This window comes from Amblyraja radiata, chromosome 29 (assembly GCF_010909765.2).
Source record: "Amblyraja radiata isolate CabotCenter1 chromosome 29, sAmbRad1.1.pri, whole genome shotgun sequence".
NCBI classification, from domain to species: Eukaryota; Metazoa; Chordata; class Chondrichthyes; order Rajiformes; family Rajidae; genus Amblyraja; species Amblyraja radiata.
In genome coordinates this window covers 12,046,060-12,072,750 of record NC_045984.1, presented here as the reverse complement: position 1 = coordinate 12,072,750, position 26,691 = coordinate 12,046,060, and the positions used below count along the sequence as shown (strand labels likewise).

Genomic DNA, 26,691 nt, shown 5'->3' with positions numbered 1-26,691 from the left:
TTTAAAAAAAATTTAAAATCCAATTTTGGGGATTTGGCATTTTTGACAAGTCAGCATTTATTACCCATCACTTCCCATGGGAATAGGGTGGTTTGCTCCATTCTCCAGTCATTGCTGATCCTCGAGAGTGGATATTCACGGCAGCGCTGTTGGATAGGCAATTCCAAGATTTGCACCAGTAACGATGAAGAACCAACAATATACTTCCAAATCAGGATGTTGTGCAACATGATGGCATGCCTGCATGGTGTTCCCATGTGCTGGAGAACCTTGTTTAGTATAGTCAGGGTAGCCAAGGCTAGCATCGGCAGGGTGCTTTGTACATGACAAACACTGCAGCCATTAAAAGCCAGCGACGGATGGAATTAATGTTTAAGGTAGTAGTTGGGTGTCAATCATATGGGCTGCTTTCTCCCACATAACGAGCTTCAGACGAATGCATTCCATCACACATCTGACTTGCACTTTGTAGATAATGGAGAGGCCGGCGGGTGTCACGAGGTGAAACGTTTGCTGCAGGATCTCCAGCCTACTCTTGTGATCATGAGATGGATATTCATGTGCCTGATCCAATTGAGCTGTTGGTTAATGATGATCCCAGGATACTGATGGTGGGGAACACTGCATGGTAATGCGCCATGAAATGTCAAGGGATCATGGTTAGACTGTCTCTTGTCAGAAATGGTCAAAGTCAGAAACATATGTGACATATGTATTAATTGCCACTTATAGGCCCATGCCAGAACGTTCTCCAGGTCTTGCTTTGTGCAGGACTGGACTGTCTCATTGCATAATCATCAATGAATATTCCCACTGCTGAACTTATAATGAAAGGATGAAATCACTGAAAATGGTTAGGCCTAGAACAACCCCCAAAGAACTATTGCAATGATGCCTGGGAACTGAGATGATTGAATTCCAACAATGACAACCATCTTCCACTGCGTGAGGTACGACTCCAACCACTGGAGTGTTTGCTCTGTGACGGCCTTCCACTTCCTTTATAGTAGAGTGTCTTGAAGCTATCCTCAGTCAAACGGTGCCCAGTGTTGAAGCCAATTATCGTCATCTCTGAAATTCACCTCTGTATTGATGTTATGATGAAGTTTGGTTCTGGTGAAACCCAAATGGGGCTCAGTGAGCAGCAACAGCAGCGTGAGAGTCCTTTGATGTTACTATCATACACTATCTTCCATCATTTTGCTGATGATTGAGAGTAGCTTCTCTCAAATGAAGCCACTGAAATGACGGAATAAAGACTAAAACTTTGGCGGCCTCGCAGAAAGTGGACTTGCTTTAAACAAACACTGAAAGGTCATTTTAAAAACATATAAATAATCTTGCAGTAAAAGAGTGTGTTTTAAATACAAGGTAGCTGAGTTGACCTGTTCTTTAATCTGCCACACAGAATCTATGCTTCAGATAGAAATCTCATCTCAGCTAACTCACTTGGCTGAAAGTTTTAGTTATATGGCACAAGGTAATGAAGAGACAAAATGTGCTACTCACCTTGTGTGAAATGTAAAAGCCATCATTGTCTCCAGTCAGGGTGAGTGACTTCTGATACGCCTCTTCCCAGGGCATGCCTCGATCCACACTTATCTGCATAAAACAAAATCAATTAACTGCAATTGATAGCGAGGAAGGCATTTAAAGTATACAGTGTGATATAATCAGTTACAGAAATGGGTGGAGAAGGCAGATGGAGGTTAATCTGAAAATGATGAGGTGTCGCACATTGGCGGGTCAAATGTAATGAGAGAATCTATAGTTAATGGCAAGATCTTTAACTGCATGGATATACAGAGGGATGTTGGGCTCTAAATCCACATTTCCCTGAAAGTGACCAACACAATTAGATAGAGTGTTGTATGGTATGCTTGTCATCATCATTTGGGCATTGAGTATAAGAGCCAGTAAGTCATGTTCCAGTTATATTGGACTTTGGTTATATCAATTTGGAGCGGTGTTTGCAGTTCTGGTCATCTCATTGCAGGAAGCATGCGGAGGAGGCATTGGAGAAGATGCAGACAAGATTTACCACTGGAAATGTTGTGAGAAGGAAATGAACGAAACGTGCATGACGATGAGAGATCGTAAGTGTAGAGGCCGGTTCCTCTGGTGGGAGAAGGTAGAATTGTGTAATAGGGCATTGCCAATTTCAGACAAAGTTGCGGAAAATCTGAGTCTTTGTAAATCTCTTCCTCCAAAAAGCAACAAAAAGTGGAGTCTTTATATATTTAAGGGTGGTGGAAGATAGAATCTTGATAAGCAAAAGGTGAAAAGTTACTTTTTCAGATAAATTACTTAAATAACTGAAAGCCTGAACTGTTTCTCTCTCCACTGATGTTCCCTGGCCGATGGAGCATTTCCATCTTTTTTTGCTTTACTTGAGTTTTCAAGCATATGCAGGTCTGCACTTTTTGCTTGGTGAAAAAAAAGTTCTACTCGTTTAATTTATGGAACTATTTCAAGCATATTATTTGCTAAGGGCAATTGACCTTCAAATCTGAAAAATGGATTGTGGTTATATAATCAACAGAAGCATGATTTACCTTATAGAGCACCACTTGCCCATCCTGTGGATGCCCTGGTGTTAAGAATACTTCTTGCCGTTCTTCATATATCTCTTCCACTCCTGGAGCTAGATCTGATCAAATGGGGAAAAAAATGCTCAATAAAAGTATTCAATGCACTAAACTCAACATGTAAATCACAAGGAAAACGCATCAGCGCACCCTATTTCCTTAGAACATTAAGGGGGATCGGTATGTTGCCGAATTACATGGTACAGAGCATACTGACGGGTTGCCTCACGGCCTATTTCAGTAGCTTGAATGCCCCAGAATGAAGGAGGCTGCAGAAAGTGGTGGACTTTGCCCGGACCGTCATGGCTACTAACCTCCCCACCTTAATGAATCTACAAGAGACACTTCCTCAAAAAGACAGCTAATATCATCAAAGACATTCTCGGTTCACTCCAATCATTGAGAAGAAGGTACAGGAGCCTGAGAACCATGGCCTTCAGGTTCAAGAACAGCTTCTTCTCAGCAGCCATCAGGTTTTTGAACACCACAACACCAACCATGATTAACTATACATTTTACTTAGGTTGCACTACATACTTTGGTTTTGCACTATTATAATCTGGTTACTGTGTATTACTAACTGTTGCTTTAGCGCATTACCGATTATTGGCATTGGCCAAGTGATTGGGGATTATTAAAGCGGAGATTGAGAGGTTCTTGAATTGTACGGGTGTGATTACGGGGAGAATTCAGAATGAGATTGAGAAGGAAAGATAGATCAGCCATGATTGAATGACGGAGTAGATTCAATGGGCCAAATGGCCTAATCCCGCTCCTGTGACATATGAACTTGTACATTTATTTGTGTGTTGTTGTGTGAATAGGCCTGTAAAGCTGCAGCAAGTAGAAATGTCATTATTCTGTTGTGGGTACATGTGACAATCAAACACTTTGACTTTTGACTTGTCCTTAAGGTAATTAAGGATGTCAAATCAGGAGACCAGTTTTGATTTTCTGTTATTCAGGTATTAAGTGCAATGTATTCTATTTATATTGGTTAATTGTGATTGAATAAACCAGCAAGCCCTTGTCGATTCAATCTCAAACACAAGCGATTCACATGCATGTCAACATTTTCATGGAGGAAATGTAATTTAAATGATTAATATTAAATTAGAGTGGTGCAACATATATAGATTCATTTGATTTGTCAAACTTTACCAACTTGTCACAACGTATGGATGTAAAGTGTGAGGCAAATTAGAACATTTTGGGTAAAACCTTCGTGTTAATAAACTCTTCTTCATACCTAGAATTCCCATGTCATATTTTCCTTCTTTTTTGTCCTTCTCAATAAGATAATCAAACGTGTCGGTAAAATATTGAAAAAGTGCATTTTGCTTGTGAACCTCGAGTCCGAGAATTCGATTCAGGAATTTTGTGATGCTACAGTCTGAAAGCAAACATAAAAAGCCTGTTAGCATAGTTTCACTACAGATTTTAAATCACCTCGTAAAACAATAGAGCAAGCTTCTTTATAAATTGGTCCATATTGAATCTCTCAGATTATCTGCGAGTCTCTCAGAGTTTGGAATTAACCTCATTGTTGCCACGACTCTGGGGGAAATAGGGAGGTTGAGAAAAGGAAGAGCTTTGATGGCAATGAGAGGGGTTTGGAGATAATTTTGTTAGTGGTGGGAACATTTGGGGAAGGAGAATGCCTAGAACCTGACAGATGTTTCTCAGTCAATCAGCATGTATATTTTCATAAGTTGCATATGATAGTGTCTCCTTCACGTGTCAGTATCTGACTCCAAATAATTAATATTGTGGAAAATAAAACTAATTACTGCCTAATTAAAGCGTTTTACGGAGGAAGATTATTATTAAGATATAAATGATTGCAACGTCTTAGTTCAAATCTTATTTCTTAGTAAATTGCATCAACACCAACCAAATACTTCCTCAAAAAGGCAGCTGATATCACCAAACACTGCACCACCCTAGCAATGCACTCAGCTCATTACAATCATCGGGAAGAAGGTACAAGAGTTTGAGAACCATGACCTTCAGGTTCAAGAACAACTTCCCAGCAACCATTGGGTTTTTAAACACTGTACATCCCCAACCATAATCAACTATAGACTTAAAAAAAAAAGTGAATGTAATGTAAATATGATCTGTATGTAGAACACCACTCAAGCGAAGATTAAAAATCATTTATTTATTTCTCACCTTTCTCCACATTTACGTATCCATAGCGGTTTTCTTTGCAGAATATTCCCACAGCCATCAATCCGATCCTCATGTCTGTAAAATATATGCAATGTGATAATTTCTTGGCTGAACATCATATTTTACAGAAAGCTGGATGTTATTAACATATAAAGATAATGTCTTCATTGCTTCATTGACTTTATTTTTGATGTAAATCATAGTTTACTAACACTGATGTATTAACAAGCATGTTTCTAAATAATGCATTTTGAATACAAAAAACTTATATTTGATTAAATGTTAATGGACTGTTAACGCTACATGCAAGTCTCAAACGAATATTTTACCTTCAATAAAATTAATTAGGCCTCCAACATAATCTTTTGGTGGTTGCACTTTATTCTCAACCTGGCCTAATATGGTTTTAATAACTTTATCCAATGCCCTGGTTCCATACTGTAAGGAAGGAAAAATATAATCAGAAAAAAATATTCCAGCGTAAATTTCAAAATGAGGTTTCTGAGGTTGGTTTAACATTGTGCATCCAATGTGGATTTGATAAGAAAATTGAATCCTAATTTTGTGACAAGCAGTTTGTTAAAAAAATCTTTCATCTTTCCTCCTCTTAAATCCTCCTATACCATCTCAACAATTAAGAAAAAAAATCAGAGGGGAGAGAGAATGAGAGAGATAGAGAGAGAGAGACCGGTCGGAGAACTACTTTGGGGCGGGATGGAGAGGGAAAGCAAGGGTTACTTGAAGTTAGATAAATAAATATTCATACCACTGGGTTCTAAGCTGCCCAAGCAAAATATGAGGTGCTGCTCCTCCAATTTGCATTAGGCCTCACTCCGCCAGCAGAGGAGGCCTGGGACAGAAAGGTCAATGTGGGAATGCAGGACAAAGCCTGGTAAGTGATAGGTAGATATAGATGAGGGGGGTTTTGATAGACAGATGGATAAAGTCCAGAGATGAAAAGGCAAAAGGTGAGAGATAAGGATAGAGGTAGTGCAAATTGTGAAGCCAGAGGAAGAAAAAGGGTGGGCGGGGACTCATTACCTCAAAATCACTCTGGAGCACATATGCCCAAACTTAATTCTTGGTTGATTCATTAGCCAGATTTACACTTCCTTGGGTTAAATAAATTATGGCAGTGAAATGAAGATATTACCTTATTATCAAAATTATATTTGCTGAGGTCTCTGGATTCTGTTGCCCTCCGATCACCATGTGTCAAAGCACCCTAACAAAGGAAGAGATTTGCAATTCTAATACTGTCAAAAATAGCTTTATGCAATGTCGATGATGTAATACGTTTTGAACTTTAAACCTCTTTATTCTAAATTAATCACATGTAGCCAGTCAAATGTTTTTCCCAGGGTGTAAATGTCAAAGACTAGACTGCATAGCTTTAAGGTCAGAGGGGGGAAGCTTTAAAGGACATATGCAGGGCGGTTTTCTTTTACAGAGTGATGTGTGCTGGAAAGCTTTAACATTGGTGGTGGTGGCAGAAGCAGATACAATACTGATGTTTCAGAAGCTTTTAGATTCCTGCGTTGTACTTTTCTATGTCTATGTGCAGGCATAGGAGATTAGTTTAACGTGGCATCATGTTCAGGACTGAGAGAAAATGTTGATGGCAGGAAATAAGAACGTGTAGTTCTCTCATAAACAGTCTAGCGATATTCAGGGATTGGAAGTCTTGCAGTTGGCAGATTTCATACTTAATAATCTGAATAGTTAACTACAGAAAAGGCACTGGATGCCAAACATTGTCCGGATTACTGATATATTGATTTGAAAAGTATAATGAAACATGATTAAAACATGAAACACTGGTGGTGAATTCTCACAAGAACGATGAACATCTCTGCACGTTATTTTAGGTACAGTCTAAGTCACTAATGTGCCACCAATTCTTTTTTTTATATAAGAAAAATACTGCAGATTGCCACTTCAAGGAGAGGAAGGATCTGCCCATAGTTATTAATTGAGAGGTGATAGTTTAGTTTAGTTTAGAGATACAACGAGGAAACTGGCCTTACGGCCCACACCGACCAGCAATCCCTGCACACTGAGACTATCCGACACACATTAGGAACAATTTACAATTTTACCAACGCCAATTATTGTACAAACGTGTATGGCTTTGGAGTGTGGGAGAAAACCAGAACAACTGGAGAAAACCCACGTAGGTCACGGGGAGAATGCACAAACTCCACACAGACAAACTCCATACAGTAAGGATCGAACCCGGATCTCTGGCGATGTGAGGCAGCAACTCCACTGCTTTTAAAAATGTTTAAAAAGTGGTTTCCGCTAGAGTCTAGATCCAGTTTCAGTTTTGCTGAGAACAAGCTGTAAAACACTTATAACCATAAGTGAACCTGCAAAGGGGTAATTAATGCACTGAAGAAGAAAAAATATATTACCAGACTCTCTAAGCGTTTTGCAACAATGGAGGCAAATCTCCTTTCTCCTGCAAGTTCAGAGATGAGGAATATATATTCTGGAGCTGACACTTGATTTGACCTATGAGTACGACCTGAAAAAGATAAAGTAAAAGAAGTTCATGCAAGAATCATAAATTCAATTGCATTCATACCTTGGGATAACACTGTTCACAAATTGTTTAAAAGGTCAGTATTTGATGTGGTAACTCTCATACATTTACTAACTAATGCCAAAAGGTTAAGGCTCTCCATGGGTAATGTTAAAGAATGAAGAACATTGGGTAGTCGGCGTTAAAGTGGGGATGAGGCCAATGCTTAAGGGTCATATAAGCAACTCCTGCTCCTAGTTGTTATGTTCTTATGTTTGACATCAGAAAGTAACAATATGTATTCTGCTTGAACCACGAAAATGGAATTAAACTTTTATTAAGTGTTTACTTAATTAGGATAAACAAGGATTACAAATGTCAGGGTTGTTGCTGGTAAACTACTATTCTCTGGCCCATGGATAATCGTTTAACTTGGACAGACTTTAAAACTGGATATCTTACTGTAGATTAGTGGCTCATGCTATGAGTCATGCATTTGTAGTTACGCCCACTAGCTTGTTAGCGTCGCGGTCTGCTGCATTACGATAGTCTTAAAGTGAACTCTCAAGTGAGAACTTGTGTTGCTTATTCCGAATAAACTCTATATAACCTGACATGGTGTGAGGCCATTATTATTACAAGGACTACAAATCAATATGGTGTCAGAAGCGGGATACGAATGGAGACCAGAATTTTCACATCACCAGCAGCCCTGAGTATCCACAGTCAGGCTGAACGGGCTGTCAGAAGTGCAAAACACCTCATGGAGAGCTCTCACAGGGCTAAATCTGACTGCCACCATTGACCAAAGGACAGGTGGTCCGCTTACAAACTGACAAAGACCGTGACCGTATTGGGGTGGTTTCTGATCCCGCTTCAGAGCCACGCTTGTACATTGTTAGAGCCGATGGCGGCACTACCGACGAAACGGACAACATCTTCTGCCTGTGAAGGAGCCAAGCCCTCCTCCTTATTATCCGGATCGTACAAGTTCATTTCAATTTGCATCTAGTGACCCTCGCATGCTCTTGCCAGCACAACAATTATCCATGCCTGTGACAGTTCCTCTGTCTGTTCCATCTTCGCCTGCGCCACAGTCTCCTGCTTCTACTCCAGAGGTACACAAAATTGCTGGAGAAACTCAGCGGGTGCAGCAGCATCTATGGAGCGAAGGAAATAGGCGACGTTTCGGGCCGAAACCCTTCTTCAGACCAGAGGCGTTGGTCCACTCCCCCACGGCGGTGACATCACCAGCTATGTCCCCGGAGAAACAGAATGGAGATGGCCTCTATCGTACACGTGCCGGTTGTGTTTGCAGGCCGGTCGTGAAGTATCCGGACTATGTTTAACTTTACACACGGCTGTCATCGGTTGTGATATTTGCTTTGCTTAGTTATACATTGTTATTGATTCTTTAAGAGGGGGGATATAGATTAGTGGCTCATGCTATGAGTCATGCATTTGTAGTTACGCCCACTAGCTTGTTAGCGTCGCGGTCTGCTGCATTCTGTTAGTCTTAAAGTGAACTCTCAAGTGAGAATTTGTGTTGCTTATTCCTAATAAACTCTATATAACCTGACATGGAGTGAGGCCATTATTATTACGACTACAAATCAACACTTACTATCTGAGAAAACATTTTTTGATCCAAATTGCTACTTAATGATAGTGCACAAGGTTAATTAATACCTACTTCAGACAAAAATGTCTTTGGTTTTAAGCATAATAAAGAAAAATATTAAATTTGTTGATATTTGGGCTTGTTACTGCTACAGATAGCCAAGTGTGAGCAAGCCTTACCAAACTGTTGAATCGCACGGTCTGCACTCCAAGGCAATTCCAGGGTTATATGCACTCTCCTCCGCTGGTTCCTTATTCTTTTGTCAGCCTGCAGTGAAATTCCTGAACTGGCTGCTTCTGAGATGATGGCCACCAACTTGACAGATGTAAAAGAATATTTATTAATTAACTCAGATGTACTGTTATCAACTGTTACATGTGTTGTATTTTCCCCATAATAGCAACTTCACCAGAAGAATCTATACACTGTATCAATGGGCACTGAGACATTTCCCCAATGTGCAGGTTGTGGTATGGTTAACAATGCGGGGATACACTAGGCTGGTTGAGTTTAGTTTGGTTTAAAGATACAGTGCGGGAACAGGCACTTCGGCTCAAGGCTGCGCCGACCAGTGATCTCCGTATCCTGCACTAATCTGCACACTAGCGAAAATGATTTTTTACCAAAGCCAAATTAACCTAAACACCTGTACATCTTTGGAGTGTGTGAGGAAACCGGAAATGTTGGAAAACCCCACACAAAGGCACGGGGAGAACGTACACACTCTGTACAGATAGCACCCGTAGTCAGGATTGAACCCGTTGCTGCCTGTAAGGCAACAACTCGACCGCTGCATCACCGTGCCGCCCCCACAGTGCCACCTTGCTATTGAAGCAAGTTGGGATTAGACTCATCACTCATATCCATCACGATGGATATCTATTTACTAATATTTACTGGATATCTATTTACCGACAGTGAGAAACAAACCTACCTTATCCCCATTCATGAATCGCTCCTTTTCCTTTAAATTTATGTGGTCAATGGTCAGATTTTGTTCTGCTCTGGACTCGTAACAAACTGAGCCATCTGGTTTGCGAACAACACGACCCTTTCTTCCAGTCATCTATTAAAATTAACGATTTACACATACAGCAAATGTTAATATGATCACACATTCCCAGAACCCATATGTAACTGAACATGATCTGCAGGACTAAGCGATAAGCGACTAGGACTGACTGGATTGTTGCACAGTTTGTTGGTATGGACTTGTCCTGCTTTAACCACAGGATTACTATGATGATTAATGCCTAGGTCATCATCAGGTGAATGGCAGTGTCATAGCCAAACTGAAACAGTTTGACTGGAGGCACTGTTCACTCTTGAGTATGGACTGTTGTCTGGTCCTTTCGCCTTGGCTGCTCTCAGCTGTAACTGAATTGGCTGGAGACTGGCTTCTGAAATTATGGGGACCCACAAAGAATGGGTATATTTCTTGGACCTTTCTCCTAACATGAGCTGTTTGAGTCTCCACCACGGTTCCCCTTTTCCGGTTGTTTTCAATGCCACTGGTATATATTATGGACTGAACATTTGAATGAGAAACCAAATGCCACGAGTTAAATTTACATAATGTGTCTCTAATTCTCCATCCAATCCACAGGGTCATCCACTTATGACACCAGGTAGCCAAGCCACACAGCTGAAGCAGTAGACATCAGCATCAATGGAAAAGGAAAGACAGACAGCTTGGCATCCTGGTCCTGATTGCTTTTCAGTGATCCAACTGATTGTATATAGACGACAGGTTAGTTAAATGACTGATCTTTCAATCTCGCGGAACAGCAAATAAATAAGATACAAAAAGGGGGAAAACTATGATTAAATCTGCCTCTAATTTTCTTGAAAATATTGATTAATTATTGGTGTCGTTAGGTGTCTGTATGCAGGACTAGTGATGAATAATGACCTGCTGGTTTGTTTTTAGAGTTTAGAAATACAGCGTGGAAACAGGCCCTCCGGCCCACCAAGTGCACGTTGACCATTGATCACCTGTACAATAGTTCTATGTTATCCCACGTTAGCATCCTACACAGTAGGGGCAATTTACAGAAGCCAAGTAACCTACAAATCTGCACATCTTTGGAATGTGGGAGGAAGCCGAAGCACCTGGAGAAAACTCACGCGGTCACAGGGAGAACGTACAAACTCTGCACAGCCAGCACCTGTAGACAGGATCGAACCCGGGTCTTTGGCGCTATGAGGCAGGAGCTTTCATGCTGCGGCACTGTGCCGCCCTGTGCTACTTTGAAGGATATGATGCCCAAACAAAATGCAATACATTTTCTCCTCCTAAGCAAATCATCTATAGTATTGCTGTCGTTGCAAGTGAGTAGTGTACATTCTGGGTTTGTGTGTTCTGGTACCATAGCATGTAATCACTTATAGAGCAAATACAAAGGCTCGATAATCACTTATAGAACAAATACAAAGGCAACTTCAGCCATGAGCAGTCTTAATAAATTACCTCAGCCACATAGTCAGGACCACCGAACAAGTCAATTAGTTCATCCAGTGTATTTAGAGGTAGTTCTTTGCCGAGTATTTCAACCTCTGCCAGCAGATCCCCTTTCAGTTTTTCCACAAATTCTAGTGTTGCTGCTGATGAAAAATAATTCATCAATCAATCAAAATCATGCAAGATCACTCAGAATGTTTGAACATTTACATTACTCTTGCTCCAAGAACGGCATTCAGAAAATTGCATTCCATAAGAAATAATGTAAATAGGTAAATAGCCAACATTTTCATTTGTTAAAACAAATAATTTACCAGGGTTGGAGACAAGTCAGTAACAATAAAGGTATACATGCAATCTATTAATACTGAACTATCAGAGGCAATGCTTAAATCTGCTTTATCCCTGATGCTGAAGATAAGATACAAAGTACTGGAGTAACTCAGCGGGTTATGCAGCATCTCTGGAGAAACAGGATGAGTGACGTTTCGGGTCGTGGGTCCTCTTCAGATTGAAGTCATGGCATCATCTTTGGCTTGGACATTGTGAGCCAAGGGGCCTATTTCTGCAAAGTCCTGCTCTAGGATCTAAATTCTACAAATAAATGTGGTCCCTTTGGCCAGACAGTGCTGGAAATTGAATCCTGATGAATCTAAATCAGCTTATGTTGTGCTCGTGAGAGCTTTGGTCGGGAGTCAGTGCTGGAGGATAAGGGAAGGATAAATCCCGGCATTTTTTTATTTTTTCAATCGATTAATTTTTGATATCAGAATGGTTACCATTTTCCCCCAAACTTTCTTCTCACCAATCATACTGGAGGTTCCAGCATCTTCATTTCCTTGTATCTCCATACTGGAGAGCAATTATTTTTATTTCAGAGACTTGTTATTTTCAATGTAAATTCGGTTGATTAACTTGCCTGCACGAAACATGCAATGTATTCAAGCTAATATTTTAAAGGATATCACTTTTACAAAATCACTTGATTCAAAGTCCTCTGTGAATTTTGATATAAAGTTATTTTGTGTTTTCTTTTCTTTAGACCTGCCATGCCATATACATTGTATCTCAATTGAAAAGGCATGACGATGAACTTCCAGGCTTGACTGATTAAAACATTGGCTTGGCACGATTCTCCCTTCCTCTGGTCCTGTGGATAACTGTTTGCCTTATAAGCTTCTAACATTGCATGGGAACACAATCTCAATGCACTGAAAGTCAAGACTGTAAACCGTATTTGACTAATGATTTCCACGATCCATTCTTGGGAAATTTTTACACTAGGTAGTACCTTTTTCCATAGATAGAAAACCATTAAAGGGAAGATCCACAGCAATGACATCAGCCTCTTCAGATATCTCTATGGCAGATGCAGGTGATGAGTTTAAATCACTGTCAGTATCAACCTCAGAATCACAGCTGCTGAAATCACTATTTAAATAGTTGCAATCCTGAACATTTCGAACTTGTTTCGAGTGCCGGGCTCGTTGTTTTCCTACGGGGAAAATTTTTAAGCAAGGATATAGTTTATAACCAATATTAGTGCAAAACTGTTACGTCACAAGAACAGAAAATCATTTAACTAAAACACTGCTGGCACTCCATTGCTGGTCTATTTTAGATAAGACACAAAATGCTGGAGTAACTCAGCGGGACAGGCAGCATCTCTTCAGAGAAGGAATGGGTGATGTTTCGGGTCGAGACCCTTCTTCAGGCTGATGTCAGGGTTGTGGGCGGTACAGAGATAAAATGTAGTCGGAGACAGTAAGACTGGTAGGAGAACTGGGAAGAGGGAGCGGATGGAGAGGGAAAGCAAGGGCTACGAAGTTAGAGAAGTCAATGTTCATACCGCTGGGGTGCAAGCGAAATATGAGGTGCTGTTCCTCCAATTCATGCTAGGCCTCACTCTGACAATGGAGGAGGCCCAGGACAAAAAGATCAGTGTGGGAATGGGAGGGGGAGTTAAAGTGTTGAGCAACTGATCGATTTATCTCGCATAGTAGTGATATTTCTACCACATACAAATTATGGGACAGTCTAAAAACTAAACTAATGCTAGTGTTAGTGTTAACAATGCAGTGTGATCAATGTATTTGGATTTCACTTGAAAACTTCTTCCTTAAGTTGGAATTGCAGGCAGAAGATCCAGCCATGATTTCCTCTGCAGCAATATAAAATAGCCAAAAAAAAGAGAGCAGAATTCTGGCACAGTTCGCATCTGTCCCAAATGTTAGGACCACCATCCCAACAAAATAAGGCTTTTTTGGTTTCTTCAGTGTTAGTTACTCTGAGCCTAAACTTGCTAACCACATATTAGTGGAAAGTAGGGTCACATTGCAGCCAATGAACAAAGGACAAATTCACCACGATCTATATTTTTACTCAGAAAAAAATATCTGTAATGTTATCTTACGTTTCCTTTTCGTCCCAGCTCCCTTTTCTTTCTTTCTCTTTGTTGAAGGAAAGTGCTTCCGAATTAGTGACTTAAAGACGCCTCTGCAAGGGGAAAGCAAAAGTTGATCCTGTTAGAATTTTAATTTAAAACTGATTTATTAATAATACATACCAAATAAAATGAAGTCACGATGAAAAACATAAACTGTTAGATAAAACAAAATATATAAATTCTCTTCTTCATTTTAAATTCCTCAGTCGAAAATGACCAATCTCTGCTGTGCACTCCTATGAAATTGGTCCACCAGAAGCAAGTTAACAGCACAAGACTCCGATTTATCTTTAGATCATATACAGTGCCCTCCATAATGTTTGGGACAAAGACCCATCATTTATTTATTTGCCTCTGTACTTCACAACTTGAGATTTGTAATAGGAAAAATCACATGTGGTTAAAGTGCACATTGTCTGATTTTATTAAAGGCCATTTTTATACATTTTGGTTTCACCATGTAGAAATTACAGCTATGTTTATATATAGTCCCCCCATTTTAATTTGATGAGGGTAGAGATCCCAGATTTAGGAGAAGCCCGTCGGAAGGATGTGTAGGGAATAATTGTACAGTTTCATTGATAGAATACCATTCAAGTGAGCTGCTTTCTCCATTGATAACAAGTTAAAAGAAATGCATAGACACTGTGACAAAAATTAAGCTTTGGGCGCTAATTATAGCTTGATCACATCGAACTGTCCAAGTGTGATTTGAAACCTGGTTCTCAGAGCTCAGAAGGGATTCTTCCAAACTGGTGTTTTCAGTAGTAATGACATTTCCTGGAAACTAACTGACACCCATCACTGAGTAACCACTTTTCATGGGTGACCTAGTGGGTGATGACAAACGACTATCTGTATGTGAGGGAGCTGCATTGATGTTTAATTCTGGATTTACAACCTCTCACATGCACAAGGGTGCTGTTGGCTTATGAGCAGAAATGGAAATGTTGCCAAAATGTTCATGCTTATTCCAGTGCATTGACACCGATAACGGTTTAATATCGCTGAACTGGGTCGTATTAGGTAATTTATTATGAGGAAGAATCAATTCTCGGGCTTGGTCTGTCCAAATTACTACTACAGGTGCACAACCTTTTATCCGAAAGCCTTGGGACCAGACACTTTTCGTAATTCAGAATTTGTCGGCCTTCGGAATGGAAATTTTTTAGCGTAGATTTTAATGGCTGGCTCAGTGGTAGAGTGCTCGGCTCATATCCGCAAGGTCGCGAGTTTGCGCCTTGATCCCGGCAGTTCCTCGGTCGCGAGTTTGAGTCTTCAATGTCGCTTTTTCTTGCAGAATAAATGTCTGTATGAAATGCAGTGTGTTGAATGAATTCCTGAATTTGTAAATGTGCCCGCAGCACTGAATCACCTCTTGCACTCATGTCACCCTAGCGGGGCTACATGCCCTTAGGCGGCCTAGCTCGGGGATTCTTGAATCCCCGAGCTAGATCACGAGTTTGCGCCTTGATCCCGGCAGTTACTCGGTCGCGAGTTTGAGTCTTCAATGTAGTTTTTTCTTGCAGAATAAATGTTTGTATGAAATGCAGTGTAGGAGAGGTGTACTGACTGTGTGGGCAGAACTTTGGAAGTGATTGCCCACCAGTCTAAAAAGCCGCTGTGTCTCCCTGTCCCTGGAATAGCAGGGAGCGATCAAACAGCACAATACCCCCCTCCCCCTCCAACTCCAGAGGAATCCGCTCCCCGATGGGCCGCTACGGCGACAAGTGGCAGTTCGCCCACAGCCCGAGCTGCGCCCCCTCATCCGCCACCCCAAGAACAAGACGTACCTTGCACACCATCAGCTTCTGCCCCTACGTATTCCTCTGGAGTTGGAGCGGGGCTGGGCTGGAGTTGCTGCTGGCTGTGGGTCTCTGGGATCTCCGTGCTTGCAGTGGGCCTGGGGGTCGGTGTCCCGTTGGTCCTGACGTCTCCGGCCACCCCCCTGGACTGGAGCTGAGACTGGGAACTGTACCGCCCTTGCCCCCTCCCTCTGCAACTGCAAACAACCCCACTCTCCTGCAAGGGCGATACAGTTCCCGGAGGATGGCAGGTGGCCGGAGACGTCAGGACCAACAGGAACCCGCTCCCCGATGGGCCCCTACGACGCCCCGAGCTGCACCCCGTCATCCGCAATCCAGGTTCCTCTGTAGTTGGAGCGGGGCTGGGCTGGGCTGCTGTTGGCTGTGGGTCTCTGGGATCTCCGTGCTTGCAGTGGGCCTGGGGGTCGGTGTCCCGATGAGGGGGCGCAGCTCGGGGAACGGCTTCTGGTGGTCCTGACGTCTCCGGCCAGTTTGCAGTTTTCCTCTGGAGTTGGAACGGGGCTGGGCTGCTGCTGGCTGTGGGTCTCTGGGATCTCCGTGCTTGCAGTGGGCCTGGGGGTCGGTGTCCCGTTGGTCCTGACGTCTCCGGTGACTGGCACTGACCTGCTGGTATCGCCGACGTGAAGACAGTGCAAAGCCCCCGCGCCGGTGCAATGAGCGGGGAGCTGGAGAGGGGAGTGAAGGGGTCACACACATGGCTGGGAAGCAGAGGGGTGTAGGTGAGGTGAAACTTAAGGGAGCGACAATCTGCTGCTGCCTGCCCGCTGAGTTAAAAAGTTCCCACGCAAGACTCACGATACACTGTGTATCGTGAGTCTACCGTGGGAACTTTTTACCTCAGCGGGCAGGCAGCAGCATATAGTCAATTATTAACCCTCCCGCGCAATATACCCTCACCTTCTCTTTTATGAATGGGGATTTAGTTCCCCTTTCTTCGAGGACCGACCGGAGGTTCCGCTGTCACCTCTGCAGGCCGCCCTCGGTGAACGTTTTCAAGGACCTTTCTTCAAGGACCGAAAAAATGTCCGCTATTCGGAGGTTTTCGTTATTTGGATCTTCGGATAAAAGGTTGTGCACCTGTATTTAGTAACTTTATGGAAATTACACTGTCCGAGAATATAACTTCAAAATGTTACAACCTGTAAATTCTAAGAACTTTAAAAAACTTGTTTAAAGGTCACAGTTATTTATAAACATGTTAGCTTTAGCATTCAGATCTGCTTATGTAAATATTATTGCAACGGTCAATTTTAGTTACATGCTAGTATACGTAACTGCAACTTTCAGAAGAGAATCACTGTGGGTAAACTGACCATTTTATCTCAAATTAACATTAAGTAACTTCTGCACAATAAAAATAAAATATATTAACTTATATACAATACAACACATTATATTTTATTGTTGTTAAATGTCTTGAATTTTAAACTAAAAGCATTATATTGTTTTATAACTTGTTGAAACTACGTCAAAAATGCAACCAGATAGCCACAACATCTACCCAAACTGAATCTGTTTAATCCAGCAAACATTATAGTCATCGAATCAGCAAGGCATCTTTAACTTACTCAGCAGCAGATACAAATTGGCTAAGATGACCATCTTTCTCATCAAGTACTTCTCGTGTCCGTGCTTCACCTGTGGACTGCAATCCTATAACAACACACTGGAATGGATAGACAATAAAGTGCAATTAGGTCATGGTGAAGATTGTCCGCACATTTAAAGTCACTCCCCACAGTCCTCAATGTAGGCAAGTGGACTCCACAGACCACAATGCAGGCAATGTAGGCAAGTCCGCAATGTAGACAAGCCATTCCAGTTGTTCCTGCCCAATGTGTATCCATTAGTTGGAAGCTCCTTCAGAGAAGCACAGGACTGGATCTATTCTTTGGAAGGCCTCTGATACATTTATTTGAATCCTCCAGACTGAGATCTATTTTTGTGAGGTGAGGGCTTGAAGATGTAGGAATCAAAGGCCAATGAATTGATGTGGTGCAGATCGGCTGTAGCCTAACTAAATAATGAACTGAGCATGAACAATTGAATGGGTACTTGTATCCCTACATTCACAGAGATAATATGAATAGTATCTACAATGTTCATGAAGCAGGAATCCTACTAGGCAACTGAACACCTAGAGAACAGTCCTGAACTGCTACCTACTTCATTGGAGACCCTCGAACTACCTTTGATCGGATTGCACTGGCTTTTTCTTGCACTAAACGTTATTCATCTTAGCATTCATCTGTGAAAAGGCTTGATTGTAATCATGTATTGTCTTTTTACAGACTGGTTAGAACACGACAAAAGCTTTTCACTGTACCTCGATGCATGTGACAATAAATAACCTAAACTAAATAAACTAAACTACTGTGTCCCCATGCGTAAGCAAAATGTAATTGAATATTGATTATCTTCTATGTTAAAAGTAGAATATGTAGCAAAGTTATAGTCCACAAACTTTACAAAATACAGCCAATGAAAGGCCCATTTTCATATTATTCAGGAGAAGCACACATCCATGCATTTATTGGATATTCAATTACAAAACTATATCCATTTGTGTCAATAAGATTTCCTGTACAAATCACATGGTACATCAACATCTGTAGACACTCTTAGTGAGGAAGAATTGATTTCATTTGAACTGATTTATTGGCATAATTCTACCATGCAGAGCGACATATCTTGGTCATTTTGATTCTCTTCTGTCCATTCACTATTGGTGCTATGCATAAAAATGTCTATGGAAACATTTACATAAACATAATTTAAAGGTTCCAACACTGCACCAAAAATAGAAGTCAATCATTATCATGTGCAATTTACATTAAACAATGAGACAACTTGAAAAAGAAAGTGCCCTCACCTTGCCTTTCTGCATTTCTTGTCTGCCGATGTCTACTAAACGTCTAACTTTGGCAGCAATACATAAATACTTGAAGAAGCGTTGATGTGCAGACCAAAATTGTCCCCAGAGCGATTTTCTGGACTCCAAACCAATTAATTCTGCTGCATGTTGAAATATATTCATTGCTTCAGCCCACTAAAAAAAGAAAACCCATTTAATTAAAGTAAAAATATAAATACACATAAAAATTGTCTGCTTTATTTCAGGAACACCATCTTTGCCATCAATAGTCTTGATGTGAAGTCAAGTGATTTCTACATGATTACCAAAACCAAAGAATCTGAGAAAGAATATGCTTTTATTAATTCAAGATATTCCTTCAACAAGCAATTTTTAGTTGCATGTTCTTGCAATTTGGAAATGATAATGGATATCTTGTACAGTTCTTAAATGTAACATGAATATATTGAATAATTAAGTATTGCTTCATAATGCAAGATGCAGTCACACACTTCTGGGACAATGATATACGATATGCTTACTTTCTCTACTGACAAATAAAAATGTAGGCATTAGTAAGTTTCTAACAAACTTGTAATTTGATGTTTCCTTTGTTTTACATTCAAGTATGATGTATCTGGGCTGTTTCTCCTTAACCTCTCTTGTTTGAGAACAAACCAGAACCACAAAATATATTTGGGCTTGAATTAGACATGTGGCTAATTGAGAGAATATGGGAATTTTCAATGCAAAATAATTATAGAATTCATCACTGAAAATACAATCCCAACAGCTGAGAAACAGTTGTAGCCCTGGCAGAAGGTTGAGGAAAATTGGTTGCGAATTCTCAATCTGGCAACGACTATAATAATGCCTCAGGGTTTAAATTTAGCTAATGATGGTCCGTACATGCATATTTTCTTTCATCTTTACAAGTACAGGAAAATCATGCAATTAATATAATCTCTGGCATTAAACATTGCTGCAGGGCAGTGGAAATGGTTAAATACAATTTGTCAGTTCACTTTATATAATTGATTTCAAAAACTAAAATGTTAATATATTTTTTAGATTATGTTGCAAATGTCAATATATCTCACAATGAGGCAAACAGAAAACAGCACTGCTGCTCTCACCCACAACAGTCAACCCAAAAAATCATAAAATGACCTCACCCTCCAAGTCAATAACCTTCCGCAGAGAAAATAGAACGACTTTTTGAATCAACGGGACAGGCAATCAAAATCCACGTGCTTGGAAAATCAAGCCAGTTATGCCCCAAAACAAGCTCCCTTTCAAATTCATATTGAATCTATTTTCGGCCCCAGTCAGTTTTTCCATTTGGTGAAGACGACATGCTGTGCAAAATATCACGGCTCACAGCTCAAATCAGTAAACGAACACCCACATTGATCAATCAATCATTGTCTGCAACGAGTGCAGGTGAAACATAACCCATTAATATGAAGGAAGTTAGTGTTAGTTAATAAACAGAACTATAATAGTTGTGTTGGTACACAAAATTGCTGGGGAAACTCAGCGGGTGCAGCAGCATCTATGGAGCGAAGGAAATAGGCGACGTTTCGGGCCGAAACCCTTCTTCAGACCACACCCTCTATAATAGTTGTGTTGTTTAGTTGGTTTGTTCAGGAATGTGGAATATTTCCCCCCACTTAATGATGAAGCATACAAATTCAGTCGTGCCAAATGTTCCAGTCACACCGCTATGAGTATAATTTTCATCTTCCAGGTTGGGTGGTAATTGTTTGCTCTATGTAATTTAAATATCAAATTAAAATTATGCAGATTTCAATCTTTTAGTTTACTTGATGAAGATGAAAACCACTCCAAATTTTCTAGTTTTGGTAATCACAAAATACTGATGGTACTGTATATCTGATCAGTTTGGATAGCACACAAAAGAAAACTTTTCATTGTACCTCAGTAAAAATGACAATAATAAACCTAAACCTTGAAGTATTACAACTACACTTTAGCATGGTTACCCAAATATATTCTGAAATTTATACTTTATAAAATCAAAAATGTGAAATATTTGTGAAATAAGTTAAACTCCTTACCAGCACAGCTGCTTTGTTGTACACAAGTTTGAAACTTTCATCAAGAGGTATTTCTTCTATTCTGAATGTTACTCCAGCAAAACTTAGTTGCCGCGCAATATACATGCCGCTAACTTTCATATCCATAGCAACAATTTCCATTGCTCCAACACCACTAAAAAATAATGGAAGGTGTTAGGTCATTGTCAATTTGTACTTAAGATTAAATCCTTTCAGATTGAATACATTGAATACAGATACATTTGGCTGAAGGGCAAATGATGTTAAATAATAATGTGAATGAAATAACCCATTTGAAACCATAGGCGATTTTCAGAGTTTAAGGTTGAAACCCTCCCCAGTGCACTTCCATTAACTATATTTTGTATATTGCACACTGGTGAAGTGAATTACAGCCTAGGGCTGTGTGCTTGGGGCAATACAAACGGCCAGCAGATTGTCTTTAACGTACAGAACATATTTGTATATTGCTCTCAACTTCAGCCCAGTTAGGGGCCTGGTTGCTTTCTGTTTGGACTGATAACACACTATTATAAACTCCACCTCTGCATTAAGGTAGGGCGAGCTATGGGCAGAGCCACAGACGACATTCCTGCAACATCCCACTTACACCTGTGCACAGGGTATCGAACCGTTATGCTTTCATAATGAGCAATCTGTGGTAATTACTTCTTCAAAGCAGTAAGGAAGTGTCAGCATGTTTCCTTGTGATTTCTGAATTCTCTTTCATAACCAGCCTTCTATTTTGGTGACTTAAAACCATACTCCTGGCTGACACTACTGTGCATTACCAAGGGGGAACTGGATTGTTGGAGGTGCCATTTCCCAGATCAATGTTAAACCATGTCCCCACCCATCTCTCAGTTGGATATTAAAAAACTAAAAACATAATTCAAAGAAAAGCCGAGGCAATCCCTGCAGCTACCAGGACTATAGCTATCCCTCCCACCATACCACTGATAATATTTGCTTCTCTCTCACCGATGCATGATCTATTTTCACATTTCCTAACTTACAATGATTTCACTTCAAAAAGTACCAAGCAGGCTGCAAATTCCTTTAAAAAGAAACAATCAAAACAAGAAATATTTGACACCCAGTTGTGTTTTGAGCTAGAACATAATTTTGTTCAACTGGGTAACTTAACTTAATTGTTTCTCATTTGCTTTAACATTCCCCTTCTCCACGTAATGTTCCCAAATAAACGTATGACAGTAACTTTTCTGAGTACTCTGAGTTAACAAGTAATTCTTAGAAATGTGTCAGTTTTGAAAATGTTTTTAATGCTTATGGACAATGACCAGAAAGTTTGCAATAGGCTACTTGTAACAGAATTCTTTTGATTTATCTTTGGTATGCAACAGTAGCAATACTTCAAAAGCAATTCAATACTTTCGTTAAATATTTCTCATGCTTTTAAATGCTGAGGGCCTCACAAAAGCAAAGTCCAGTGATGTACTTTCACGTTGTTCATCTTATCTTCTTTTGTCGCATTTGTGGGTAGGTTTAGTTTAAACTATCCCATGTTAGGTCATCTTTACATCTGCATGAAATACTACCACAGAAGACAGTTCCATAGCCAAATCTAAAGGGCTTATCCGTTTTATTGAAATGATTGCGGAGTATATGCCAGCTTTAAATGAAGTTTGCAGCAAACTTGTTATTTGCAGAGTGTTGCACAAATGTTTTGTTTTGTTGCTTTGCACAGTCTTCTTTTAAAAAAATCAAATTATGTATACTTTTTTGTATAATTTATGTGTGTTCTTGAAGTGTAAGTGCCTGCAATGCTGCTGCTGGCAAGATTTTCATTGTACTCATTCCTCACCGTACTTGACAATAAACTCAACGACCTTACTTGATGATTGTCAAGTCCAACTGTGATAGCAACCGGGCGAGTTCACTGTTGTATACCAGACTAACATCATCACCAGTGTCCTTTTTAGCTGCTTCCTCACAGCACCCAAACAGCATTCTGTCCCTCGAGAGAGTGGACATGATTTTCACCGTACGACAACTCCAAGTTGAAGCAACCACACTTGCCACGAAACATGACCTTACTCAACCTCATTAATGCCTACAAATCCATCAGTTCAGACAGACAGTGCAACAACCTCTACAAAATCAGCTGCTCACAAAATTCCTTTCCACTTTACTTTCACTGCATGGCACGCATACCATCTACTAACCAATGGATCAACAACTGAGGTCATCTCAGTGAGGAATGGCATCGAACAAGGCAAAATTACTGCACCTCTCTCGCCCCATTGTGACACCTCACCTCCAACAACTTTTCCGTAGCAGGGAGGTTTACATAATTGATGGGAAACTATTTGACCTGCGGCAACAACACTCCAGAACCAAGGTCACCTAAACCTTGATGCCCAAGAAGCTATATACAAATGAAGCATGTGTTCGTGAATGCTTTGGAACCCAAATCAACAGCGACTCGTTCACTGAGAAAATGGATATTGCACGCAACATCCACAAGATAAAGGTCATCCATCAACTGGTAGAGATTCACAGCCAGACCCTGGAAACAGTGACCATTTCACACAACTTGGGAGATAATTCTCGGTGAAGGCATACTTTTGGCAAATAAATTCACCAACCTTCGGCGGCACAATGGGTGGGACAGTGGTGCAGTGTGGTGGTAGAGTTGCTGCCTTACAGCACCAGAGACCCAGGTTCGATCCTGACTCCGGGTGCTGTCTGTAAGGAGTTTGTTCTCCCTGTAACCTTGTGGGTTTTCTTCTGGTGCTCCGGTTACCTCCAAAGTCATGCAGGTTTGTAAGTTAATATGCTTTGTTAAAAATTGTAAAATTGTCCCTCGCGTGTAGGGTAGTGCTAGTGTACATGGGAGATCGCTGATTGACACGGACTTGGTGGGCCGAAGGGATTATTTCTGTGCTGTATCTCTAAAGTCTATGGTCAATGCACCAACACAGGCTGTTTGAGGAAACTGTTATCTAAAATTCAAGACTTCATACCTTACATAAAACCTGTATGTACTTAACAACAGTGCTTCCTGTCCTCTCAATTGCTTTTAAGACCTGGAGCACCTCAAGACACTGCGGAAAAAACACCAATGCTGACCCTGGAAATTCCTCCAAATTCATTGCAAGGATAAGTGATCCATCGTCAATGTTCTCTCCCAGGCCAAAATCCACTGCATTGAAGAACTAGTTACTTTGTTGGTTACGCTGGACAGGCCACATTATGTGTATATTCAATACTGATCCTCAACAGATACTCAACTCAATCTCTGTTATTGGAAGACATTATCTGATAGAGGGAAAGAATCAATTTGTGTTCAAAGGCATCTTGAAGAAATGCAACACTCACTGATTCCTCAGAATCTTTGGTCCATTACCACTCGAAGTAGCGAAAATTCAGATTTTAGAGTCAATGCATCAGAAGCACACTTTGAAAGCCGTGGAGAGAGTGCACCATGTCACAAACTACCTACGTCTCTTCAGGCACTCGCTACCCCATATGAAGAAGAATCTGTAGTTCCACAGGGCCTCATTAGCCACCTCAGAAGGTACTGAACTAGAGTGGAAACAGTTATCTTCAATCCCAAAGAACTGCTGAAGATGACATGACCAAGAGATAGTTTCTACCCAAAATATTTCCGAGGAGCCTAATCCTGCAAGTCTGTCTGTCTGTTTGAACTGTTTTGACTATTTTACTGTTGTAATGTTCTTTTTACAAACCATGTTCTCGGGGTATCTAAATCTAAATGTTATTAGTTATCTAAGTTATGACATCGGATGGAAGCTGCATACCAAATCTCGTTGTGCTTATGTGCAATGACAATAAAATATATTATTATTATTATTAACTGCACAATGAAGTTTCGGGTCGAGACCCTTCTTCAGACTGAAGACTTCGATATAAACCAGCATCTGCAGTTCTTTCCTACACAGAAAAATTGTCATCATCTTTAAACAGGGCAATATGCAATCTGGGTTTACTTTATTGGGATTTGTTAACATTTTGGTTAAAGCCTTAAACAATAAGCTGTTTTGCTAAATGCAGACTCACCGTTTTTCAATAGCACGAAGGAAATCCTCAAACTGAGGGAACGGCGTGCCTTCTCCCCAAATCCCTAAACGGCACATATAAGCCATGTTCTTTGGTTCTGAGGCACCTTCACAAATTAACAAAACATTTTGAACAATGATTACTGGATACGTTTTTATTACGATATAATGTAGTGCCCTCCATAATATTTGGGACAAAGACCCATCATGGATTTATTTGCCTCTGTGCTCCACAATTTGAGATTTGTAATAGAAAAAAAATCACATGTGGTTAAAGTGCACATTTTAATAAAGGCATGTTTTTATACGTTTTGGTTTCACCATGTAGAAATTACAACAATGTTTATACATAGTCCCCCCATTTCATGGCACCATAATGTTTGGGACACAGCAATGTCATGTAAATGCAAGTTGTCATGTTTAGTATTTTGTTGCATATCCTTTGCATGCAATGACTGCTTGAAGTCTGCGATTCATGGACATCACCAGTTGCTGGGTGTCTTCTCTGGTGATGCTCTGCCAGGCCTGTGTTGCAGCCATCTTTAGCTTATGCTTGTTTTGGGGGCTAATTCCCTTCATGTTTTCTCTTAAGCATGTAAAAGGCATGCTCAATTGGGTTCAGATCGTGTGATTGAATTGGTCACTCAAGAATTGACCGTTTTTAGCTTTGAAAAACTCCTTTGTTGCTTTAGCAGTATGTTTGGGATCATTGTCTTGCTATAGAATGAACTGCCGGCCAATGGGGTTTGAGGCATTTGTTTGAACTTGAGCAGATAGGATGTGTCTGTACACATTATAGCATAATCAGAATTCATTATGCTACTGCAAAAATGCATCAGCAGTTGTATCATCAATGAAGATAAGTGAGCCAGTACTTTCAGCAGTCATACATGCCCAGGCCATAACACCCCCACCACCGTGTTTCACAGATGAGGTGGTATGCTTTGGATCTTGGGCAGTTCCTTCTCTCCTCCATACTTTGCTCTTGGCATCACTCTGATATAAATTAATCTTCGTCTCATCTGTTCACAAGACCTTTATCCAGAACTGTGGTTGCTCTTTTAAGTACTTTTTGGCAAACTGTAACCTGGCCATCCTATTTTTGCGGCTAACCAGTGGTTTGCATCTTGCAGTGTTTCCTCTGTATTTCTGTTCATGAAGTCTTCTGCGGACAGTGGTCATTGACAAATCCACACCTGACTCCTGAAGAGTGTTTCTGATCTGTCGGACAGGTGTTTGGGGATTTTTCTTTATTATAGAGAGAATTCTTCTGTCATCAGCTGTGGAGGTCTTTCTTGGCCTGCCAGGCCCTTTGCGATTATTAAGCTCACCAGTGCTCTCTTTCTTCTTAATGATTTCCAAACAGTTGATTTTGGTAAGCCTAAGTTTTGGCTGATGTCTCTAATAGTTTTATTCTTGTTTATCAGTCTCATAAGGGCTTCTTTCATTTTCATTGGCACAACTTTGGTCCTAATGTTGATAAACAGCAATAAAAGTTTCCAAAGGTGAAGGAAAGACTGGAGGAAAGACTAGGTGCTGAGAGCTCTCTTATACCTGCATTAAGGAGGCAATTATTGCGCACCTGAACAATTACAAACTCCTGTGAAGCCATGCGTCCCGCACATTATGGTGCCCTGAAATGGGGGGACTATGTATAAACACTGCTGTAATTTCTACATGGTGCAACCAAAATGTATAAAAATGGCCTTTATTAAAATCTGACAGTGCACTTTAATCATATGTGATTTTTTTCTAATACAAATCTCAAATTGTGGAGTACAGAGGCAAATAAATAAATGATGTCTGTCCCAAACATTATGTAGGGCACTGTATTTCAGACACACAAAGTGAAAGGCAATCACCCTTCTGTGGTACATAAGGGTCAAAAGTAGAGGCTGGGAATAGGGTACATAGAAACAATGAGCCGCACAGCACGTTACAGGCCCTTCATCCAACCCATCCATGCCGACCTAGTTGCCTAACCTAGCCTGTGCCTGGCCATATCCCTCCAAACCTTTCCAGTCCATGTACCCAAGTGCCTTTTAAATGTTGTAGCTGTACCCACCTGTACT

The 26,691-nt window shown here is 40.6% G+C and overlaps 1 protein-coding gene across 6 annotated transcripts in view; it reads right to left on the bottom strand.

Moving 5' to 3' along the window:
* The window catches only part of sbno2 (strawberry notch homolog 2), a 135,367-nt gene that overhangs the window by 9,533 nt on the left and 99,143 nt on the right, over positions 1–26,691 (bottom strand). For 5 of the 6 annotated variants that reach the window (XM_033046545.1, XM_033046548.1, XM_033046543.1 and 2 more), the window contains 16 exons: positions 24,621–24,726; positions 20,577–20,730; positions 18,514–18,690; positions 17,210–17,307; positions 13,783–13,865; positions 12,661–12,864; positions 11,379–11,512; positions 9,843–9,974; positions 9,088–9,223; positions 7,178–7,290; positions 5,917–5,988; positions 5,093–5,201; positions 4,764–4,838; positions 3,838–3,981; positions 2,556–2,650; positions 1,510–1,602 (listed from right to left, as the gene is read on the bottom strand). In XM_033046545.1, coding sequence (XP_032902436.1) covers positions 1,510–1,602; positions 2,556–2,650; positions 3,838–3,981; positions 4,764–4,838; positions 5,093–5,201; positions 5,917–5,988; positions 7,178–7,290; positions 9,088–9,223; positions 9,843–9,974; positions 11,379–11,512; positions 12,661–12,864; positions 13,783–13,865; positions 17,210–17,307; positions 18,514–18,690; positions 20,577–20,730; positions 24,621–24,726 — 1,925 coding nt within the window. The remainder of the gene's footprint in view (positions 1–1,509; positions 1,603–2,555; positions 2,651–3,837; positions 3,982–4,763; positions 4,839–5,092; positions 5,202–5,916; positions 5,989–7,177; positions 7,291–9,087; positions 9,224–9,842; positions 9,975–11,378; positions 11,513–12,660; positions 12,865–13,782; positions 13,866–17,209; positions 17,308–18,513; positions 18,691–20,576; positions 20,731–24,620; positions 24,727–26,691) is intronic. The other variant, XM_033046544.1, reaches the window with a different exon arrangement.